Genomic DNA, 22,305 nt, shown 5'->3' with positions numbered 1-22,305 from the left:
GGGGGCGCTGGTGCCTAGCTCAGCTACAATCGGGCGGAAGGCGGCGTACACCCTGGACAAGTCGCCCCCTCATCGCAGGGCCAACACAGATAGACAGACAACATTGGAAGTGGGAGGAAGCCGGAGTACCCGGAGGGAACCCACGCATTCACGGGGAGGACATGCAAACTCCACACAGAAACATCCCGAGCCCGGGATTGAACCCCAGACTACTCTGAACCTTCGTATTGTGAGGCAAACCCACTAACCCCTCGGCCAAATATACACATCAAATAGATTTTTTATTTTAATGTATGGCAGTAGGCAGCGCGGTGGTACAGGGGTTAGTGCGTGTGCCTGACATTACGAAGGTCCTGAATTCAATCCCGAGCTCGGATCTTTCTGTGTGGGGTTTGCATACCCGTGACTGCGTGGGTTAGTTCCGGGTACTCCCACCTCCAAAAACATGCACCTGGGGATAGGTTGATTGGCAACACTAAAATTGGCCCTAGCGTGTGAATGTGAGTATGAATGTTGTCAGTCTATGTGAGATGAGGTAGCGACTTGTCCAGGGTGTACGCATCCTTCCGCCCGATTGTAGCTGAGATAGGCACCAGCGCCCCCACGACCCCAAAAGAGAGCGGTAGAAAATGGATGGATGTATGGCAGTGGAAAAAGCAAGTGCATCGTGCAAAATGTGACAAAAAAAACCCTACAAAAATTTTAAATAAGTGACAAAATGCAATTAAAAAGCAGACATTTATATTAATAAAAGAACTATATATCAAAGTGACCTTTGATTTTAATGTATGGCAGCGGAACAAGTAAATGCATCATAGAAATTATATTTTTACTTTGTCATGCATTCAAATCCTCATTATTTTCTATTCCAATACATTCACTGCACTGCTAAAAATCAAAGACAGTGGAACTCCAACGTTTATTGATTCTGGCGGTCTAAGATTGTTACAGCGTGTGACATCCGTTTGTAAGCTGAATAAATGAGACTTTGACAACTATTGGCCATGTTTGTTGGGAGAATGACTGAAAGCATGACTATTCCAGCGTGTGACAATCACCTCATATGTACATTGTCACCAAAAATGGACCATCTTGGTATTTTTAGAAAAGGTCTGCAGAAGTCCCAGTGCAGCATGAACCCTGAGTGTGTCCTGCAAGCAGATGGTCGGGGCTAATTGCTGACTTTGCACTACATTTGTACCATGGAGCGAAGAGAAGGAAACGGCAAACAATTGCTTTATGTCCGGAAACACGACTTCAGGGTCAAATAGGCTCCATCTTCTGAAATGTACCACTGTGGACACTTTTTACTTCATGGGGCGCAAACATTTAGCGGTCCCTGGAATCACAGCGTATGAGCGAAGACGGGGCTTGATGTTATGCCGAGTGAGGCCTCAAACACAGCTAGGACAAAGCTCAGCAGGTTGACACAATGTCGTTGTCCAGCGGAGCCCGTCGACATAAGCGGTTGTAAACACAAAGAAAATGTAACTGAGTTTTATTCTTGCGACTTTAACTTTTTAAAATGTTTAGTTTTGGGGGAGTATGGTTGTTAAAGTTAAGGATTGTTTGTCAGGGCACCAAAAGGACTTCTGTGTGTGTGCCGAGCAGCGCATACTGCACAGTTTAGCTTGTTGTTGTTGACAGCTGATCCACCACTTCCTTGTTATGTTTGATATACATAAGTGTGGAGCACTTTATATTATGTTCAAAGTGTACAACCCTTCCCTAAAATGTTGTCGAGGGTGGAACCAATTACTCATATTTTCATTGTTTATGGAGAAATATGCTTCACTATACAAACTTTTGGATTGAAAAGGGAGCTGCACTTTTTATCATCCCAATCCTCAAGACAAAACGACAGATGTATTTTTTTTTTTATTGCATTCTAACAAGTAAATAAAAGTCTGCTTACAGTGGAGTCAACAATCCATCATCAATTCCGCCATCAATATTCTACTTACATTTAGCGATATTGGTATTATAAGCGCTAACACAGAGGAACTACTTTTAGAAGCGCTGTTAAACCCAGGGAGCTAACTATAGCTTGGGCGGCAAAGTTGACATCTGAGCGGCTTTTTTTGCCTTGGTGCTCGTGAAATTGCAAGGCAAAAAAAGCGATTCTGGACCACCATCCGCCGCCTCAGGAAGGGGAAGCAGTACACTGTCAACACCGTGTATGGTGCGGATGGTGTTCTGCTGACCTCAACTGCGGATGTTGTGAATAGGTGGAAGGAATACTTCGAAGACTTCCTCAATCCCACCAACATATCTTCCAATGAGGAAGCAGTTCCTGGGGAATCTGTGGTAGGCTCTCCTATTTCTGGGGCTGACGTTGCTGAGGTAGTTAAAAAGCTCCTTGGTGCCAAGGCCCCAGGGGTGGATGAGATCCGCCCAGAGTTCCTTAAGGCTCTGGATGCTGTGGGGCTGTCTTGGTTGACAAGACTCTGCAGTATCGCGTGGACATCGGGGGCCGTACCTCTGGATTGGCAGACCGGGGTGGTGGTTCCTCTCTTTAAGAAGGGGGACTGGAGGGTGAGTACCAACTATCGTGGGATCACACTCCTCAGCCTTTCCGGTAAGGTTTAATCAGGTGTACTGGAGAGGAGGCTACGCCGGATAGTCGAACCTTGGATTCAGGAGGAACAGTGTGGTTTTCGTCCTGGTCGTGGAACTGTGGACCAGCTCTATACTCTCAGCAGGGTTCTTGGGAGTTTGCCCAACCAGTCTACACATGCTTTGTGGACTTGGGAAAGGCATTCGACCGTTTCCCTCGGGAAGTCCTGTGGGGAGTGCTCTGAGAGTATGGGGTATCGGACTCTCTTATTGTGGCGGTTCGCTCCCTGTACGATCAGTGCCAGAGCTTGGTCCACATTGCCGGCAGTAAGTCGGAAACGTTTCCAGTGAGGGTTGGACTCTGCCAAGGCTGTCCTTTGTCACCGATTCTGTTCATAACTTTTATGGGCAGAATTTCTAGGCGCAGTCAAGGCGTTGAGGGGGTTCCGGTTTGGTGGCCGGGGGATTACGTCTCTGCTTTTTGCAGATGATGTGGTCCTAATGGCTTCATCTGTCCGGGATCTTCAGCTCTCACTGAATCGGTTCGCAGCCAAGTGTGAAGCGACCGGAATGAGAATCAGCACCTCCAAGTCCGAGTCCATGGTTCTCTCCCGGAAAAGGGTGGAGTGCCAAGTGCCAAGTGGAGGAGTTCAAGTACCTAGGAGTCTTGTTCACGAGTGAGGGAAGAGTGGATCGAGAGATCGACAGGCGGATCGGTGCGGCGTCTTCAGTAATGCGGACGTTGTACCTATCCGTTGTGGTGAAAAAGGAGCTGAGCCGGAAGGCAAAGCTCTCAATTTACCGGTCGATCTACGCTCCCATCCTCACCTATGGTCATGAGCTTTGGGTCATGACCGAAAGGATAAGATCAAAGGTACAAGCGGCCGAAATGAGTTTCCTCCGCCGTGTGGCGGGGCTCTCCCTTAGAGATAGGGTGAGAAGCTCTGCCATCCGAGAGGAATTCAAAGTAAAGCCGCTGCTCCTCCACATCGAGAGGAGCCAGATGAGGTGGTTCGAGCATCTGGTCAGGATGCCACCCGAACACCTCCCTGGGGAGGGGTTTAGGGCACGTCCAACCGGTAGGAGGCCAAAGGGAAGACCCAGGACATGTTGGGGAGACATACACCTCGGGATCCCCCGGGAAGAGCTAGACGAAGTGGCTGGGGAGAGGGAAGTCTGGGCTTCCCTGCTTAGGCTGCTGCCGCCCGCGACCCGACCTTGGATAAGTGGAAGAAGATGGATGGATGGATGGATGCTCGTGAAAGTTGTTTGTAGATCATAAATCACGCCTCTCACCTGGATAGTAGAAAGATGAGGACTTAATACGACATGTTGGTTAACTGTGGCATCCAATTTAGACCCGGGAAGACACTTAATTCCACCCCCCTTTTTACTTTTGGAGGATTAGGAGTCATTCTTCATGTAAATAGGAATATATCAACATCTCAGTGAGATCAGACCATGTACAGTAAGTGATGTTTTATTATATTTGTTGGTTCTCTTCCAATCTGCAGTGGGTCATAATCACTGATGATGTCAAAGGAAAATGTGAACATTTGAGGTGCGTTTGTGAAATGATCAAAAGTGGTCAGTATTACAAGTTATTATGATTATATACTTATTACAGTCATGGCCAAAATATTGGCACCCCTGCATTTCTGTCAGACAATGCACCACTTCTACCAGAAAATTGTTGAAATTACAAATGCTTTGCTATTCACGTGTTTAAGTATTTTGTTTGCATTGGAACAACAACAACAAAAAACAACAACCAAAAAAACAAATCTGATATTATTTTACACAAAACTCCAAAAATGGACTGGACAAAATTATTGGCACCCTCAACTTGATATTTGGTAGCACACCCTTTGGAAAAAATAACTGAAATCAAGTGCTTCCTGTAACCATCAATTAGTTTCTTACACCTTGCTGCTGGAATTTTGGACCACGCTTCTTTTGCAAACTGCTTCAGGTCTCTCAGATTTGAACTGTGCCTTCTCCCAAATGTTGTTTTTAGATCTGTCCACATATGTTCTATAGGATATAGATCTGGACTCATTGATGGCCACTTCAGAACTTTCCAGCGCTTTGTCTTGAGCCATTTTTGTGTGCTTTTTAAAGTATGCTTTGGGTTGTTGTCCTGATGGAAGACCCATGACCTCTGACGGAGACCAAGCTTCCTGACACTGCCGCAAAATGCCCCAAAATTATTTGGTAGTCCTCAAGGCATCAGATACCAGAAGCAGCAAAGCAACCCCAAAACATCAGTGAACCTCCACCATGTTTGACTGTAGGGATGGTGTTCTATTCTTTGAAGGCCTCATTTTGTTTTGTGTAAACAGTGTGATGATGTGCTTTACCAAAAAGCTCCACTTTAATCTCATCTGTTCAGAGGACATTCTCCCAGAAAGATTTTGGCTTCATCAGATAAGTTTTTGCAAACTCCAGTTTTGCTTTTTTGTCTCTGGGTCAGCAATTGGGGTCCTCCTGGGTCTCCTACCATAGCGTCTCTTTTCATTGAGATGGCGAAGGATAGTGCGAGCTGACACTGTTGTACCCTGTGTCTGCAGGTCAGCTTGAATTTGTTTGGATGTGGATCGATGTTCTTTATCCACATTTCTAACAATCCTTTGTTGCAGTCTTTCATCAATTGTTCTCTTCCGTCCACGTCCAGGGAGCTTAGCTACCATGAATTGATTAACGTGGACCCCGACTTAAACAAGTTGAAAAACCTATTCGGGCGTTACCATTTAGTGGTCAATTGTACGGAATATGTACTGAACTGTGCAATCTACTAATAAAAATTTTAATCAATCAATCAAAAAGCCATGGGCTTTAAAATTCTTGATGACATTGCGCACAGTAGACACAGGAACATTTAGATCTCTGGAGATCGACTTTGAGATTGTCCATACTTTTCCACAATCTTGGTTCTCAAATCTTTTGAGAGTTCTTTGCTCTTCTTTATTTTCCCGTTGCTTAGTGTGGTAAACACTACACAATGGTTGAGTCAACTTCTCTCAATTTTAAAGTTAAAGTTAAAGTACCAATGATTGTCACACACAAACGAGGTGTGGTGAAATTTGTCCTCTGCATTTGACCCATCCCCTAGTTCACCCCCTGGGAGATGAGGGGAGCAGTGGACACCAGCGGCGCCGCGCCCGGGAAACATTTTTGGTGATTCAACCCCCAATTCCAACTCTTGATGCTGAGAGCCAAGAAGGGAGGTAATGGGTCCCATTTTTATAGTCTTCGGTATGACTCGGCGGGGTTTTGAACTCATAACCTACCTATCTCAGGGCGGACACTCTAACCACTAGGCCACTGAGTAACTGACCCCAAATGTGATGCCAATCATCTGTGTAAAATAATATCAGATTTGTCTTTTATTTTTTGCTGTTGTTGTTCCAATACAAACAAAATAAACAAACATGTGAATACGAAATTATTTGTAATTTCAACAATTTTAAGGGAGAAGTGGTGCATTACCCTGCGACCCCAAAAGGGACAAGCAGTAGAAAATGGATGGATGGATGGAAGTGGTGCATTATCTGAAGAAATGTAGGGGTGCCAATATTTTTGGGCATGACTGTATATCATAAACCTTGATAGAGGATTTTTTAAAGCACTTTATAGGCGGAATAGAACGACTCCTATTGATTCCATTTATTAACAAGTTAGAATGCGTAAATAATAAAAATACATGTGTTTTTGTTTACATAAGGATTGTGAATGATAGGCACATGAGAAGAAAGCGTAGTTCCCCTTTAAGATCCCTAATCCGAACCAATTCAGTTTGTAAAAGGAGGTTCCACTGAATGTCGACTCAAGCAGGAACTCAAAAGTAAGTGAAAAACGGGGCGTCCAAGACCAGAGTGTGTTTGAGTTTCTGCCTTAAAGATCCATCCAGTAATGCTCCATGATCGAACAATGGCAGACCAAGTGCTTGAAATAAAAATAGGTTTCTTTATAGAAGCTTCCTTTCCTTCCACGGTCAGGACGTCCTGGGATGATTCAGCAAAAGTGGGCGGAGCTAAAAGCTAATATGCATCAAAACAAAGCTCATAGATGGCTGCTGGGCGAGCGGGGAGGTTTAAAGCGTGACATTCCTGGGTGGACTCCTGCTCGCTCCTGCTTCGAGGGTCTGTGCGGGGCGCTGGAAGCGGAAGACAGGACGCCCCCATCGGAGGTATTTGTGACGGAGGCGTTGGCCGCCAAATCAAGTTTCCCCTCCAGCTTGACCAGCCGCTCCAGAATGTCGTCCAACAACACTGCTATCGTCCTCTTCAGGTCAGCTGTGTGAGTGCAAAAGTACATAATTCATCTCCCACATGTGTATACAAGTACAACATTCATCTCCCATATACATATAAAAGTACATAATTCATCTCCCACAAGCGTATACAAGTACATCATCTCCCACGTGCGTATACAAGTACATCATTCATCTCCCACATGCGTATACAAGTAGTACATCATTCATCTCCCCCATGCATATACAAGTAGATCAGTAATCTCCCAAATGCGTATACAAGTACATGATTCATCTCCAACATGCGTATACAAGTACATCATTCTTCTCCCACGTGTGTATACAAGTACATCATTCATCTCCCACACGCATACACAAGTACATCATTCATCTCCCACATGTATACAAGTACATCATTCATCTCCCAAATGCGTATACAAGTACATCATTCATCTACCACATGCGTTTACTTGCGTATACAAGTACATCATCTCCAACACGCATATACAAGTACATCATTCATCTCCCACATGTATACAAGTACATCAGTCATCTCCCACATGCATATACAAGTACATCATTCATCTCCCACATGTGTATACAAATACATCATTCATCTCCCACATGCGTGTACAAGTAAATCATTCATCTCCCACATGTGTATATAAATACATCATTCATTTCCTACATGTGTGTACAAGTACATCATTCATCTCCCACAAGCGTATACAAGTACATCTTTCATCTCCCACATATGTATACAAATACATCATTCATCTCACACATGTGTGTACAAGTACATCATTTATCTCCCACAAGCGTGTACAAGTACATCATTCATCTCCCTCAAGCGTATACAAATACATCATTCATCTCCCACATGTGTATAGAAATACATCATTCATCTCACACATGCGTGTACAAGTACATCATTCATTTCCCACAAGCGTGTACAAGTACATCATTCATCACCCACAAGCGTATACAAGTACATCATCTCCTACATGTGTATACAAATACATCATTCATCTCCCACATGCGTGCACAAGTACATCATTCATTTCCCACATGCATATACAAGTACATCATTCATCTCCCACAAGCGTGTACAAGTACATCATTCATCTGCCTCAAGCGTATACAAATACATCATTCATCTCCCACATGTGTATATAAATACATCATTCATCTCACACATGCGTGTACAAGTACATCATTCATTTCCCACAAGCGTGTACAAGTACATCATTCATCACCCACAAGCGTGTACAAGTACATCATTCATCACCCACAAGCGTATACAAGTACATCATCTCCCACATGTGTATACAAATACATCATTCATCTCCCACATGCGTGTACAAGTACATCATTCATCTCCCACATGCATATACAAGTACATCATTCATCTCCCACATGCGTATACAAGTACATCATATAAAAACCCCGTTTACATATGAGTTGGGAAATTGTGTTAGATAGGGGTGTAACAGTACGTATATATTTGTATTGAACCGTTTCGGTACGGGGGCTTTGGTTCGGTACGGGGGTGTACCGAAAGAGTTTGTAAGGTAATGTCATTACAAGCTGCTCTGCTTTCTGCCTCTGTCTCAGCACCCAGCATTGTCCCACCCACACAACCATCTGATTGATTACATACAAAGCCAATCAGCAGTGCGTATTCAGAGCGATGTAACAGCCGATCAGCAGTGTGTATTCAGAACACATGTAGTCAATGCTTCAGCGTCGAGCAGAATAGTGTTTAGCAGGTTAGCAGCGGACAGCGTAGTCCCCCCAAATGATAAAAAACACCCCCCAGTCACAACTACTACTAACATCACTATAAGCCCGCTGACCTTTAGAAACCTAAACTGCAGCTCAGCTCGCTCGCAGTTTTGGCTTGAGGTGAAGGCTAATTAGCTTTTAGCGTAACATTAGCTCATTTTGCTGAGTGTGTGTGTGTGTGTGTGTGTGCTAGGGGCAGCAAAGCCTGTCTGTCTGTTATTTCACTTGAACTCCATGGTGTTTAGGGATGAATAGTCTCTCCTATTGCTATTGTACTATTTTTTCAGCAATAGTTACATTAATCATTAGTAATGCAGCAGCCTAGTTTTGAATGGCAGTGTCCCTGCTATAACATGTTGACAAAAATGTAACATTTAAATAATAAAAGTCAACTACCGGCTTCCTAAATGCTGTAATAAATTAAGCATGATGAGTTGACTTGAAACTGTTTAATGTTGCACTTTTTATTTGTAGAAGAAAGGTTTTGTCAATTGATTTAATCAAAGCAACAACTTGAGGCAGTTTAATGTGGATTAACTCGAGCATAATTATTATAGTGTTCCCAATGTTAAAAGGATAAAGCCATTGTTTACAAATTTGGTAAATAAATAACCCAAAAATGTATATTTTGTTGTTTTCCTACAGTACCGAAAATTAACCGAATCGTGACTGTGGTACGTACCGAACCGAAATTTTTGTGTACCGTTACACCCCTAGTGTTAGATGTAAATATAAATGGAATACAATGATTTGCAAATCATTTTCAACCCATATTCAGTTGTATATGCTACAACAGGGGTCGGGAACCATTTTGGCTGAGAGAGCCATACAAGCCAAACATTTTTAAAAGTATTTCCTTGAGAGCCATATCATTTTATATTTTTTAACACTGAATACAACTATATGCGTGGAGTTTTGAGAAAGACCAACATTTTTAGAGTATAATAAGTTTTATTTTCTTTTTAATAACATTGTTTTTCTGAGGCTAACCAAAAATGACTAAAATACTTCTTACCATTAATGCGACTTTTGAACAGGTGCGGTAGAAACCGGATGGATGGATGAAAATGCATGAGAATGTTTTATATTTTGAACGTTATTTTTGACACTGTGATTACCAGCGGAATTATTCATTACTTACCTTGTTAAGCAATGTCAGCTAAGATTTATCTGAGAGCCAGGTGCAGTCATCAAAAGAGCCACATCTGGCTCTCGAGCCATAGGTTCCCTACCCCTGTGCTACAAAGACAACATATTTAATGTTCAAACTGATATTTTTTTTTTTTTGTGTGTGCAAATAATCATTTACATTAGAATTTGATGCCAGCAACACGTGATAAAGAAGTTGGGAAAGGTGGCAATAAATACTGATAAAGTTGAGAAATGCTCATCCCACACTTATTTGGAATATCCCACAGGTGTGCAAGATAATTGGGAACGGTAGGGTGCCATGATTGGGCATAATACAGCTTCCCAAAAAAATGCTTAGTCGTTCACAAGAAAGGATGGGGCGAGGTACACCCCTTTGTCCACAACAGCGGAAGCAATTAGTCAGTTTAAGAACAACGTTTTTCAAAGTGCAATTGCAAGAAATTTAGGGATTTCAACATCTACGGTCCATAATATCATCAAAAGGTTCAGAGAATCTGGAGAAATCACTCCACGTAAGCGGCATGGCCGGAAACCAACATTGAATGACCGTGATCTTCGATCCCTCAGACGGCACTGTATCAAAAACCGACATCAATCTCTAAAAGGATATCATCACATGGGGTCAGGAACACTTCAGAAAACCACTGTCACTAAATACAGTTCGTCGCTACATCTGTTGAGTGCAAGTTAAAGCTCTACTATGCAAAGCGAAAGTCATTTATCAACAACATCCAGCAACGCCGCCAGCTCCTCTGGGCCCGAGATCATCTAAGATGGACTGATGCAAAGTGGAAAAGTGTTCTGTGGTCTGACGAGTCCACATTTCAAATTGTTTTTGGAAATATTCGACATTGTGTCATCCGGTCCAAAGGGGAAGCGAACCATCCATACTGTTATCGAAGCAAAGTTCAAAAGCCAGCATCTGTGATGGTATGGGGGTGCATTAATGCCCAAGGCATGGGTAACTTACACATCTGTGAAGGCATCATTAATGCTGACAGGTACATCCAGGTTTTGGAACAACATATGCTGCCATCTAAGCTCCGTCTTTTTCAAGGGCGCCCCTGCTTATTTCAGCAAGACAATGCCAAGCCACATTCAGAACGTGTTAGAACAGCGTGGCGTCATAAAAAAAAGAGTGCGGGTACTTTCCTGGCCCGCCTGCAGTCCAAACACGTCTCCCATCAAAAGTGTGTGGCGCATGATTAAGCGTAAAATACGACAGCAGAGACCCCGAAATAATTCCACTTTCAAAGCTTCAACAATTAGCTTTCTAAGTTCCCAAACGTTTATTGAGTGTTGTTGAAAGAAAAGGTGATGTAACACAGTGGTGAACATGCCTTTTCCCAACTACTTTGGCACGTGTTGCAGCCATGAAACTCTAAGTTAATTATTATTTGCAAAAAAAAAAAAAGTTTATGAGTTTGAACATCAAATATCTTGTCTTTGTAGTGCATTCAATTGAATATGGGTTGAAAAAGATTTGCAAATCATTGTATTCCGTTTATATTTACATCTAACACAATTTCCCAACTCATATGGAAACAAGGTTTGTACATGTACACCATTCATCTCCCACATGTTTACAAGTACACTGTTCCTCTCCCATATGTGTATACAAGTACATCATTCCTTTCCCACGTGTATATAAATACATCATTCATCTCCCACATGTGTATATACATCATTCATCTCCCACATGCGTATACAAGTACATCATTAATCTCCAACGTGTGTGTACAATTACATCATTCATCTCCCACATGTGTATATAAATACATCATTCATATCCCACATGTGTATATAAGTACATCATTCATCTCCAACGTGTGTATACAAGTACATCATTCATCTCCCACATGTGTATATAAATACATCATTCATATCCCACATGCTTATACAAGTACATCATTCACCCCCCGCATGTGTATATAAATACATCATTCATCTTCCACGTGTATAAAATTACATAATTTCTCTCCCACATGGGTATATAAATACCTCATTCATCTCCCACATGTGTATATACATCATTCATCTCCCACATGCGTATACAAGTACATCATTCATCTCCAACGTGTTTATAAATACATCATTCATCTCCCACATGCGTATACAAGTACATCATTCATCTCCAACGCATTTATAAATACATCATTCATCTCCCACATGTGTATATACATCATTCATTTCCCACATGCGTATACAAGTACATCATTCATCTCCAACGTGTTTATAAATACATCATTCATCTCCCATATGTGTATACAAGTACATCATTCATCTCCAACGTGTTTATAAATACATCATTCATCTCCCACATGCGTATACAAGTACATCATTCATCTCCAACGTGTTTATAAATACATCATTCATCTCCCACATGCGTATACAAGTACATCATTCCTCTCTGGCATGTGTATATAGATACATCATTCATCCCCCGCATGCGTATATAAATACATCATTCATCCCCGCTTGCGTATATAAGTACATCATTCATCTCCCACATGTGTATACAAGTACATTATTCATCTCCCATATGTGTATACAAGTACATCATTCATCTCCCACATGTGTATATAAATACATCATTCATTTCCCACATGTGTATACAAGTACATCATTCATCTAACACATGTGCATACAAGTACATCATTGATCTCCCACGTGCGTATACAAGCACATCATTCCTCTCCCAAATACATATACAAGTACATCATTCATCTCCCACACGCGCATACAAATACATCATTCATCATCCACATGCATATACAAGTACATCATTCATTTCCCACATGCGTATATGAGTACATGATTCATCTCCCACATGCGTATACAAGTACATCATTCATCTCCCACACGTGTTTACAAGTACATCAGTCATATACAATTACATTATTTATCTCCCATGTGCATACAAGTACATCATCCCCCACATGCATATACAAGTACATCATTCATCTCTCATACATGTATACAAGTACATCGTTCATCTCCCACACGTGTATACAAGTAAATCATTCATCTACCACATGTGTCCACAAGTACATCATTCATCAAGTGGCGACGTTACCATAACCCGCCATGGCGGTTCCCTGCGCTCCGCCTGGCGCTCTCTGGTTCTCCTCTGTCAGGACCTTGACATAGCGCCGGCTGAGCTCTAGGATCTGCTCGCGGAGCTGAGCGCTGGTCTGGTGGCGGGGCTGCTGCAGGGTGTAGCGCAGCAAGAGGAGTCCCCAGGCCAGGCCGAAGAGCAGCAGCAGCACACTGAGCTTGTGGGACATGTTGCGTCTGAGGAGTGCGCCCAGCATGGTCTTGGGGCACACGTGCTGCTACGACATTCCTATCTCGTCCAAAAGGGACAAGACAGTTCTCAGGCGCTGCCGGTCTATGGTCCACCAGGGAGATCAGACGGGACGTCTGTGGACATTTTCATGCTGCCTGCAGAAACAAAAGGAAGAAATCAAATTAACGGATTCATCCCAGCTTCAGCATGACTGTAGAGTAGACAACCACAATGTATCCACTAGCTGCTGCCCCAGGAAGACGTCAAACTTGACTAAATAGAGTAAGTCCCTTGGTCAATCAGCGTAATGATTGTTACCTTTGCAAGAGGAGCGCTTCACTTCCGGGACGAGATGGTGCGCAGTGTCCAATTCCCACCGGGATTCTCCTGGCAAGAGGGTGCAACAGCAACGCAATCCTACCACGTCCCAAATGCAGAAAATGGATGTATCTCACCATGACAATGGACCCAAAAGTAAAGGCGCATCCATCAGGTTGGACAACTAACAGCTCCTGAGTTGGTTGCCAAAACAGTGTCCCCCATGCTGCAAAGTTGGTTGCCAAAACAGAATACACTACATTGGCAAGGGTGCCCATGCCTCTCCTACAGTCTTACGCTCACATTATACATTTAGAATTGATTGATTTTGATTGATTAAAACTTTTATTAGTAGATTGCACAGTACAGTACATATTACGTACAATTGACCACGAAATGGTAACACCCGAATAAGTTTTTCAACTTGTTTAAGTCGGGGTCCATCAATTCATGGTAATGCATCCATCAATCTTCTTACACTTATCCGAGGTTGAGCCCAGACTTCCCTCTACCCAGTCACTTCGTCCAGCTCTTACCGGGGGAACCCGAGGCGTTCCCAGGCAAGTCGGGAGACATAGTCTTCCCAACGTGTCTTGGGTCTTCCCCGTGGCCTCCTACCGGTCAGACGTGCCCAGAACCCCTCCTTACGAAGGCGTTCGGGTAGCATCCTGACCAGATGCCCGAAACACCTCATCGAGCTTTTCTCCTTGTGGAGGAGCAGCGGCTTTACATTGAGCTCCCCCTGGATGGCAGAGCTTCTCACCCTATCTTTAAGGGACAGCCCCACCACCTGGTGGAGGAAACTCATATCGGCCGCTTGTACCCGTGATCTTTTCCTTTCGGTCATAACCCAAAGCTCATGACCATAGGTGAGGATGGGAACGTACATCGCCCGGTAAATTGAGAGCTTTGCCTTCCGGCTCAGCTCCTTCTACACCAAAACAGATCGAAACAGCGTCCGCATAACTGAAGACGCCGCACCGATCTCACGATCGACTCTTCCCTCACTCGTGAACAAGACTCTGAGGTACTTGAACTCCTCCACTTGGGGCAGGGTCTCCTCCCCAAATCGGAGATGGCACTACGCCGTTTTCTAAGCGAGAACCATTGACTCGGACTTGGAGGTGCTGATTCTCATCCCAGTCACTTCACATTCGGCTGCAAATGGATCCAGTGAGAGCTGAAGATCCTGGCCAGATGAAGCTATCAGGACCACGTCATGATGGCTTCATCTGGCCAGGATCTTCATTTAAAATCCATTGTAAGCTATTAGAAGGGGTGATCTGCAAATGTCCAGTGAGCAGGCAAGGTCAACGTTCACTGGAAAAACGGTCAAAGCACCAGCTATCTTAGCTTAGCATTCGTGTTGAACAGAGCATATCTTTGTTTCAACGGCGATTGTTGTCACAGTTACTAATTATGTAAAACAACAATTGCTTGTCAGCCTGGACAACGAGTCTGGCGTCCAGGCTATCGTCACTCACTGCTGTCTCGTCTCCTCATTTACATTCAGCCGTCTAACTCAGAGAAGACTACGTAGGTGAGCTCTGATCCCAACTCTGTACATTTCCACCACTATTTAGCGAGCAAAGGTACATGTTAAAAGTGAAAAAGAGGTGTATGTTGCGTCGGTGAGAGCGCAGAGCCGCCACCACAAGCCCAGTGAGTGTGCGTTACACCACAGCTTGTGGACAACCTTCAGAAGCCTGTAAACTAAACTTGATCACTTTCCTAAGTGCTAAGAAAGAGACCGTCTTCTCTGGTGTGGCAACATTCTAACAACCGCTGCTTGACTTATTTCACCAGGAAGGCAAAGTGTGGCCTGTGACACATCTCTGTGTCACAGGCCAGGAAAATGTAAAAATACAGCATAAATGATTAAGAAAAAGCTGAAATATTGACACTGATAAGTAAAAACACAAAGATCTGTCTTTAAATATGTGTTTTAGTCTTTTCATGAGCCTATTTCATTGCAAATTACATAATGTCATTTTAGCACCATATTGAAGGAATATTCAATAATATTCTTTTTTATACCTGAATGATCCACTCCACTGCTGTTTTTTACAAAAAGTGAAATAGTTGACTATTGCTGATATTTACACGTATGATGATTACATTTAATTTCATTTACCCCAAGCTTTGCGGTAGTCCGCCATTGTAGTCTGACGCTGTCATCAATAAGTTCCTTCTTTGTCTCTATCCTCTTGTTATGCGGCAGACTGGCTCATACATGCACATGCATCCTCCACTGTTGCCATTTCTAACACATAAAAGTGTACACTTCTAACTTATGTCTAGCAGTAGACTCCATATGGAAAATAAAAACTACAACATGGATGACGGGGAGAAGACGGTGTCGAAGTGGAGACACGTAAATAAGAGCGTCCACAAAATGGCGCATCCTGAAAAGACGGTCAGAAAGTGACTTGAAGATGGTCTGTAAAACATCATCTATGCAACATTTTGACAACCTTGACATGTCATGTAGACCACAAGGAAGGGTTTACATGTGGAAAATTATATTAATGTGACCCCTTTAAGTAACAGTTTTTATTTAATATTTGAAGGCCGCAATGCACTGCTTTTCTTTTTAGAATGTAAATAGTTTATTATTGTTACTTATTTTGAACGTATAGCAACCTCTCGGCAGCTGCGACAACAGGAATATTTGCAAACAGATGTAGAACCACAAGAGAGCTTCAATACTTGACAGTTTGCAATAAAGCAGTGAATTGGTTTCAGTTGTTTTTAGTGTCAGGAATAGTGAAAATGTATAAGTAACAATCCTACTAGTTATCAAATCACTTCCAAGATTTAAAGTATCGCCAAATCCATTAATTGATTGATTGAAACTTGACCCCTAAATTAGATTGACCATACATCCTCTTTTCCCCTGACATGTCCTCTTTTGCGGGACTGTCTGGGGTGTCCGGGCGGGGTTTCTTAAATGCCTAAATGTCCAATGTTTTGTGTCAAGGTTGCATGTATTTTCAATGTACGTACAGGGTGAAGAGGGGTTAAAAACAAAACAAATTATGAGGGTGTGCACACGCAACATTATTTGTGAGGGAGGGGCAGAGACAGAGAAAGCGAGAGAGCGAGGTAGTGGATTGATTGTTAATCAAGGCATACTTGCTCAACAGCCATACAGGTCACACTGAGGGTGGCCGTATAAACAACTTTACCACTGTTACAAATTTGCGCCGCACTGTGAATCCACACCAAACAAAAATGACAGACACATTTCGGAAGAACATCCGCACCGTAACACAACATAAACACAACAGAATAAATACCCAGAACCCCTTGCAACACTGACTCTTCCGGGATGCTACAATATACACCCCCCGCTACCCCAAACAAACAAACGAAAAAACAACATCCAGCCATCCATCCATTTCTACCGCTTAGTCCCTTTTGGGGTCGCGGGGGGCGCTGGCGCCTATCTCAGCTACAATCGGGCAGAAGGCGGGGTACACCCTGGACAAGTCGCCACCTCATCGCAGGGCCAACACAGACAGACAGACAACATTCACACTCACATTCACACACTAGGGCCAATTTAGTGTTGCCAATCAACCTATCCCCAGGTGCATGTTTTTGGAAGTGGGAGGAAGCCGGAGTACCCGGAGGGAACACACGCATTCATGGGGAGAACATGCAAACTCCACACAGAACGGTCCCGAGCCTGGGATTGAACCCAAGACTGCAGGACCTTTGTATTGTGAGGCAGACGCACTAACCCCTCTGCCACCGTGAAGCCCCAAAAAAAAAAAAAAAAAACATAAAAAAAAAAAAAAATTTGAAATCAGGAATAGATCTGATGTTCATGTAGAATCCAGAGATTTACAGTTACATATGCATACGAATTTGTATTATTTTTATAGTATTTCTTTTAATGAACTAAGTGACCTTTATGCCAACCTATTTCCAAAACACTGTATGCGAGATATAACAGGACAATGCATACGTTTATCAATTGTTTTCAAAACGCTTACAAAAAAGTGGGACCCCAAAAATGTACCGTGTGACCCCATTTTTTATGACTTGATGGGGTCCATGGGACCCCATTTTGAAAATTCCTAGCGCCAACACTGCCGTCAACAGAGGAGAGAAAAAGTTTTATTTAAATAAATATATTATTTATAAAGCAAGTTCAAGTATCACTGGCAAATTTTCACCTAGTCTCGGCCTTGGCATGCTGCTCGCTTTGACACGCATACAGTGGGGCAAAAAAGTATTTAGTCAGCCACCGATTGTGCAAGTTCTCCACTTAAAATGATGACAGAGGTCTTTAATTTTCATCATAGGTACACTTCAACTGTGAGAGACAGAATGTGAAAAAAAAAATCCAGGAATTCACATTGTAGGAATTTTAAAGAATTTATGTGTAAATTATGGTGGAAAATAAGTATTTGGTCAACCATTCAAAGCTCTCACTGATGGAAGGAGTTTTTGGCTCAAAATCTCACGATACATGGCCCCATTCATTCTTTCCCTAACACGGATCAATCGTCCTGTCCCCTTAGCAGAAAAACAGCCCCAAAGCATGATGTTTCCACCCCAATGATTCACAGTAGGTATGGTGTTCTTGGGATGCAACTCAGTATTCTTCTTCCTCCAAAACCGATGAGTTGAGTTTATACCAAAATTGATATATGGATGACATAGCAGAGGATTGGGGGAATGTCATGTGGTCATCCATCCATCCATTTTCTACCGCTTATTCCCTTTCGGGGTCGCGGGGGGCGCTGGCGCCTATCTCAGCTACAATCGGGCGGAAGGCGGTGTACACCCTGGACAAGTCGCCAGCTCATCGCAGGGCCAACACAGATAGACAGACAACATTCACACTCACATTCACACACTAGGGCCAATTTAGTGTTGCCAATCAACCTATCCCCAGGTGCATGTCTTTGGAAGTGGGAGGAAGCCGGAGTACCCGGAGGGAACCCACGCATTCACGGGGAGAACATACAAACTCCACACAGAAAGATTCCGAGCCTGGATTTGAACCCAGGACTGCAGGACCTTTGTATTGTGAGGCAGACGCACTAACCCCTCTGCCACCGTGAAGCCGTCAGGTGGTCATATGAAACCAAAATATAACTTTTTGGCATAAACTCAACTCGTCATGTTTGGAGGAAGAAGAATACTGAGTTTGCATCCCAAGAACAACATACCTACTGTGAAGCATGGGGGTGGAAACATCATGCTTTGGGGCTGTTTTTCTGTTAAGGGGACAAGACGATTGATCCGTGTTAAGGAAAGAATGAATGGGGCCATGAATCGTGAGATTTTGAGCCAAAACCTCCTTCCATCAGTGAGAACTTTGAATGGTTGACCAAATACTTATTTTCCACCATAATTTACAAATAAATTATTTAAAATTCCTACAATGTGAATTCCTAGATTTTTTTTTTCACATTCTGTCTCTCACAGTTGAAGTGTACCTATGATGAAAATTACAGACCTCTGTCATTGGTACACTTCAACTGTGAGAGACAGAATGTGAAAAAAAAAATCTAGGAATTCACATTGTAGGAATTTTAAAGAATTTATTTGTAAATTATGGTGGAAAATAAATATTTGGTCAACCATTCAAAGCTCTCACTGATGGAAGGAGGTTTTGGCTCAAAATCTCACGATACATGGCCCTATTCATTCTTTCCTTAACACGGATCAATCGTCCTGTCCCCTTAGCAGAAAAACAGCCCCAAAGCATGATGTTTCCACCCAAATGATTCACAGTAGGTATTAAGTTCTTGGGATGCGAACTCAGTATTCTTCTTCCTCCAAACACAACGAGTTGAGTTTATACCTAAATGGATACATGGATGATACAGCAGAGGATTGGGAGAATGTCATGTGGTCAGATGAAACCAAAATAGAACTTTATGGCATAAACTCAACTCGTCGTGTTTGGAGGAAGAAGAATACTGAGTTCGCATCCCAAGAACACCATACCTACTGTGAAGCATGGGGGTGGAAACATCATGCTTTGGGGCTGTTTTTCTGTTAAGGGGACAAGACGATTGATCCGTGCTAAGGAAAGAATGAATGGGGCCATGAATAGTGAGATTTTGAGCCAAACCCTCCTTCCATCAGTGAGAGTTTTGAATGAATGACCAAATACTTATTTTCCACCATAATTTACAAATAAAATCTTTAAAATTCCTACAATGTGAATTCTTTGATTTTTTTTCACATTCTGTCTCTCACATTTGAAGTGTACCAATGATGAAAATTACAGACCTCTGTCATTATTTTAAGTGGGAGAACTTGCACAATCGGTGGCTGACTAAATACTTTTTTGCCCCACTGTATATGTGTCCTCTTTTTGGGATTTCAGAATATGGTCAGCCTAACTAAATAGTACGCACCCAAATAAGTTTTTCAACTTGTTTAAGTCGGGGTCCACGTTAATCATCCATCCATCCATATCCTACCGCTTGTCCCTTTTGGGATTGCTGGAGCCTATCTCAGCTGCATTCGGGCGTAGTCACCTCATCGCAGGCTCTGTTTCCATTTATATCCCAAATATCTGGATAGCACGTTAATCAATTCATGGGAATTATTCAAACCCTGTTTTGAGAAATAAACTGACTCGGTTTGTGTCAACACAACCACCATATGCATCCTGTCCTGTCACCCATACAATTCTTGCTTCCTCATTTCGACACGAACCTACTGCATTTAGAAGACATTGAACCCACCACTAGGTGCTGGTGATTAGACACACAGGGGCTAATAATACTGAAGTCAACATTGCCCGTGACATGTATACACCAACAAACTTAATTAGTGCACAATTTAACAATGGTAAAACTACTGTACTTGGCAAACACGGGGGCTAACCTTTCCCCGCAATGTCACGCGCACATGACCCATGAAATCACTTAATGAATTTATCTGAATGAATGATGTTCAATGAGGGAAAGAAGGAAGCCGATATGACGCCACAAATGTTAGCGACGTAAGCTAACAAAGATGTCGCATCACAACAAGTTAATTTACCTCAGTGTCCTGCAGCCAGACGTGATCTTCAACTTGAAGCCATGTTGCGCAATGTAAATGTCAAAATGCAACCTTCGCACTGTTAGGCTGTTGTTACAGTAAAACACAACAGCCGCCGAAGCTTCCGCCGAAGCTTCCGCCTGCTCCCCATACATGAATCTCCTATTCTGATACTTATAAGACGTATTCCGCCGAGCTCCGACAGATGTTAGGAATGTAGCTTCACATGCTAACGTGCTAGAATTACAAACATGAGCCGGCGTTGCCAGACCACAAATGACAACGTATAGATCCAGAAGGTTAGAAGTACCTTTTTTTGGAGGAAAAATGACGCAGATCGTGACAGTCTACAACAGCATACTATGATTATACATAATGTTTGATGCAGTATTTCCTTTTAATAAACACAATGCACGAATAGAGAAAATAGATGGGGGAAATTATCGTATAAAATGATTCGACATCTGGCAACGCTGCTGCTAACCGCCGTGAGTGTCATTGCAATGCATCATGGGAGTTGTGGTTTTGATTGATTGATTGAGACTTTTATTAGTAGATTGCACAATATTCCGTACAATTTAGCAATAAATGGTAACACCCGAATACGTTTTTCAACTTGTTTAAGTCGGGCTCCACGTTAATCAATTCATGGTCGCACCGTCTTCCTACTTCCCTCTCGTATAATGACTGAAAACTATATCTATAGGCTCCAAATGTAAACTATTTACTACTTGTGTGAGGCTACAACTACACGCACACACACACGCACGCACGCACGCACACACGCACACACGCACACGCACATACACACACACATTTATATATATATATATATATATATATATATATATATACATATATATATATATATATATATATATATATATATATATATTGCATTCTACTATAGTTACTTTATTGGCGCCGTATTGCACTGTTTTTAAACTTGTTTTATTATCCTTGTTCATACGTTTATGTTTGTAAATGTTTTACTTTATAAACAAAGTTATATGAAAAAAATAAAAAAGTTAAGGCGATGACTGTAGCTTTTTAAACAACAACGTTCTTTGTAGCGTTTCAAAAACATAAAAATATTTTTTTTATCGTGTTAACTTTTTACGGAATAATGTATAATTTATAGGTTCATTTTGTGTGGGTAAAAGAGGATGCACATCCGCATGACGCCGTTAGAGGGACCCTGCGTCATTTCCATAGCAACACATATTGTTTATGTTATATATATCAGCTTCAAAGTTGACGTTTATTCGTCCTGGAAATTGATATATGGATCGGTCAGCTTTAAAAGCGGTGGATGACTACTGGGAGTACACACGGTTGGTCAAATAATTTCAGATATTTTATGTGTGTTCTAATATTCAATGTTGGATTTGCTGAGCTAAATCTAAAAAAAAACCCACACTGTTCTAAATGAACAGCTCTAAAACCTTAAAATAACCAATTATTTGGTCTTATTAGGTCGTTCACAGGAAGGATTTTGACGCATTGTGACATAATCCTGTTAGTAGCATAGGCATTGCTAAAATGATGCATTTGCACTGAAATAAAACCACAAACGCACGTGTCACTTTTAGGATCGTGGGTGATGACGACGGAGGAAAACTGTTCACGCCCGAGCAATATGAGGAGTACAAGAGGAAAGTACTCCCGCAGCGAGTACAAAACCGGCTGTATGTGAGCTTTGGTGTACCAGGAGGTATGGACTGCAAGCTGGTCGGCCCGGAGACGCCCTGCTTCTGTGCACATAGGTGTGTGTGTGTGTGTGTGTGTGTGTGTGTGTGTGTGTGTGTGTGTGTGTGTGCGTGTGTGTGTGTGTGTGTGTGTGTGTGTGAGGGTGTGTGTGTGTGTGTGTGCGTGCGTGCGTGCACTGCATGTCACAACATTATACAATATTTCCATCCATCCATCCATCCAT

At 42.5% G+C, this 22,305-nt stretch overlaps 2 protein-coding genes across 4 annotated transcripts in view; one reads left to right on the top strand and one right to left on the bottom strand.

The window, feature by feature from the left end:
- Nucleotides 1-900: 900 nt before the first annotated feature.
- ccdc126 (coiled-coil domain containing 126) lies at nt 901-20,645 on the bottom strand. 3 transcript variants are annotated; one of them, XM_061882407.1, is made up of 5 exons: nt 20,373-20,645; nt 13,490-13,578; nt 13,353-13,421; nt 12,822-13,189; nt 901-6,851 (listed from the first exon to the last, which is right to left on the bottom strand). In XM_061882407.1, the coding sequence occupies exons 4-5, from the start codon at nt 13,057-13,059 to the stop codon at nt 6,619-6,621; spliced, it is 471 nt and encodes a 156-aa protein (XP_061738391.1). In that variant the 5' UTR covers nt 13,060-13,189; nt 13,353-13,421; nt 13,490-13,578; nt 20,373-20,645; the 3' UTR covers nt 901-6,618. The 3 variants fall into 3 exon arrangements, with proteins under 3 accessions (XP_061738391.1, XP_061738390.1, XP_061738389.1); XM_061882406.1 differs by lacking the exon at nt 13,490-13,578 and having other exon boundaries at nt 13,353-13,451; XM_061882405.1 differs by lacking the exons at nt 13,353-13,421; nt 13,490-13,578.
- Nucleotides 20,309-22,305, top strand: part of fam221a (family with sequence similarity 221 member A) — a 17,363-nt gene continuing 15,366 nt past the window's right edge. Inside the window, exons 1-2 of the mRNA XM_061882854.1 lie at nt 20,309-20,331; nt 21,965-22,138. Coding sequence (XP_061738838.1) covers nt 20,309-20,331; nt 21,965-22,138 — 197 coding nt within the window. The remainder of the gene's footprint in view (nt 20,332-21,964; nt 22,139-22,305) is intronic.

Source organism: Nerophis ophidion, linkage group LG21, assembly GCF_033978795.1.
Source record: "Nerophis ophidion isolate RoL-2023_Sa linkage group LG21, RoL_Noph_v1.0, whole genome shotgun sequence".
Lineage (NCBI taxonomy): Eukaryota > Metazoa > Chordata > Actinopteri > Syngnathiformes > Syngnathidae > Nerophis > Nerophis ophidion.
Note: the sequence above shows the minus strand (reverse complement) of the source record. Positions and strands in the feature narration are given on the sequence as shown.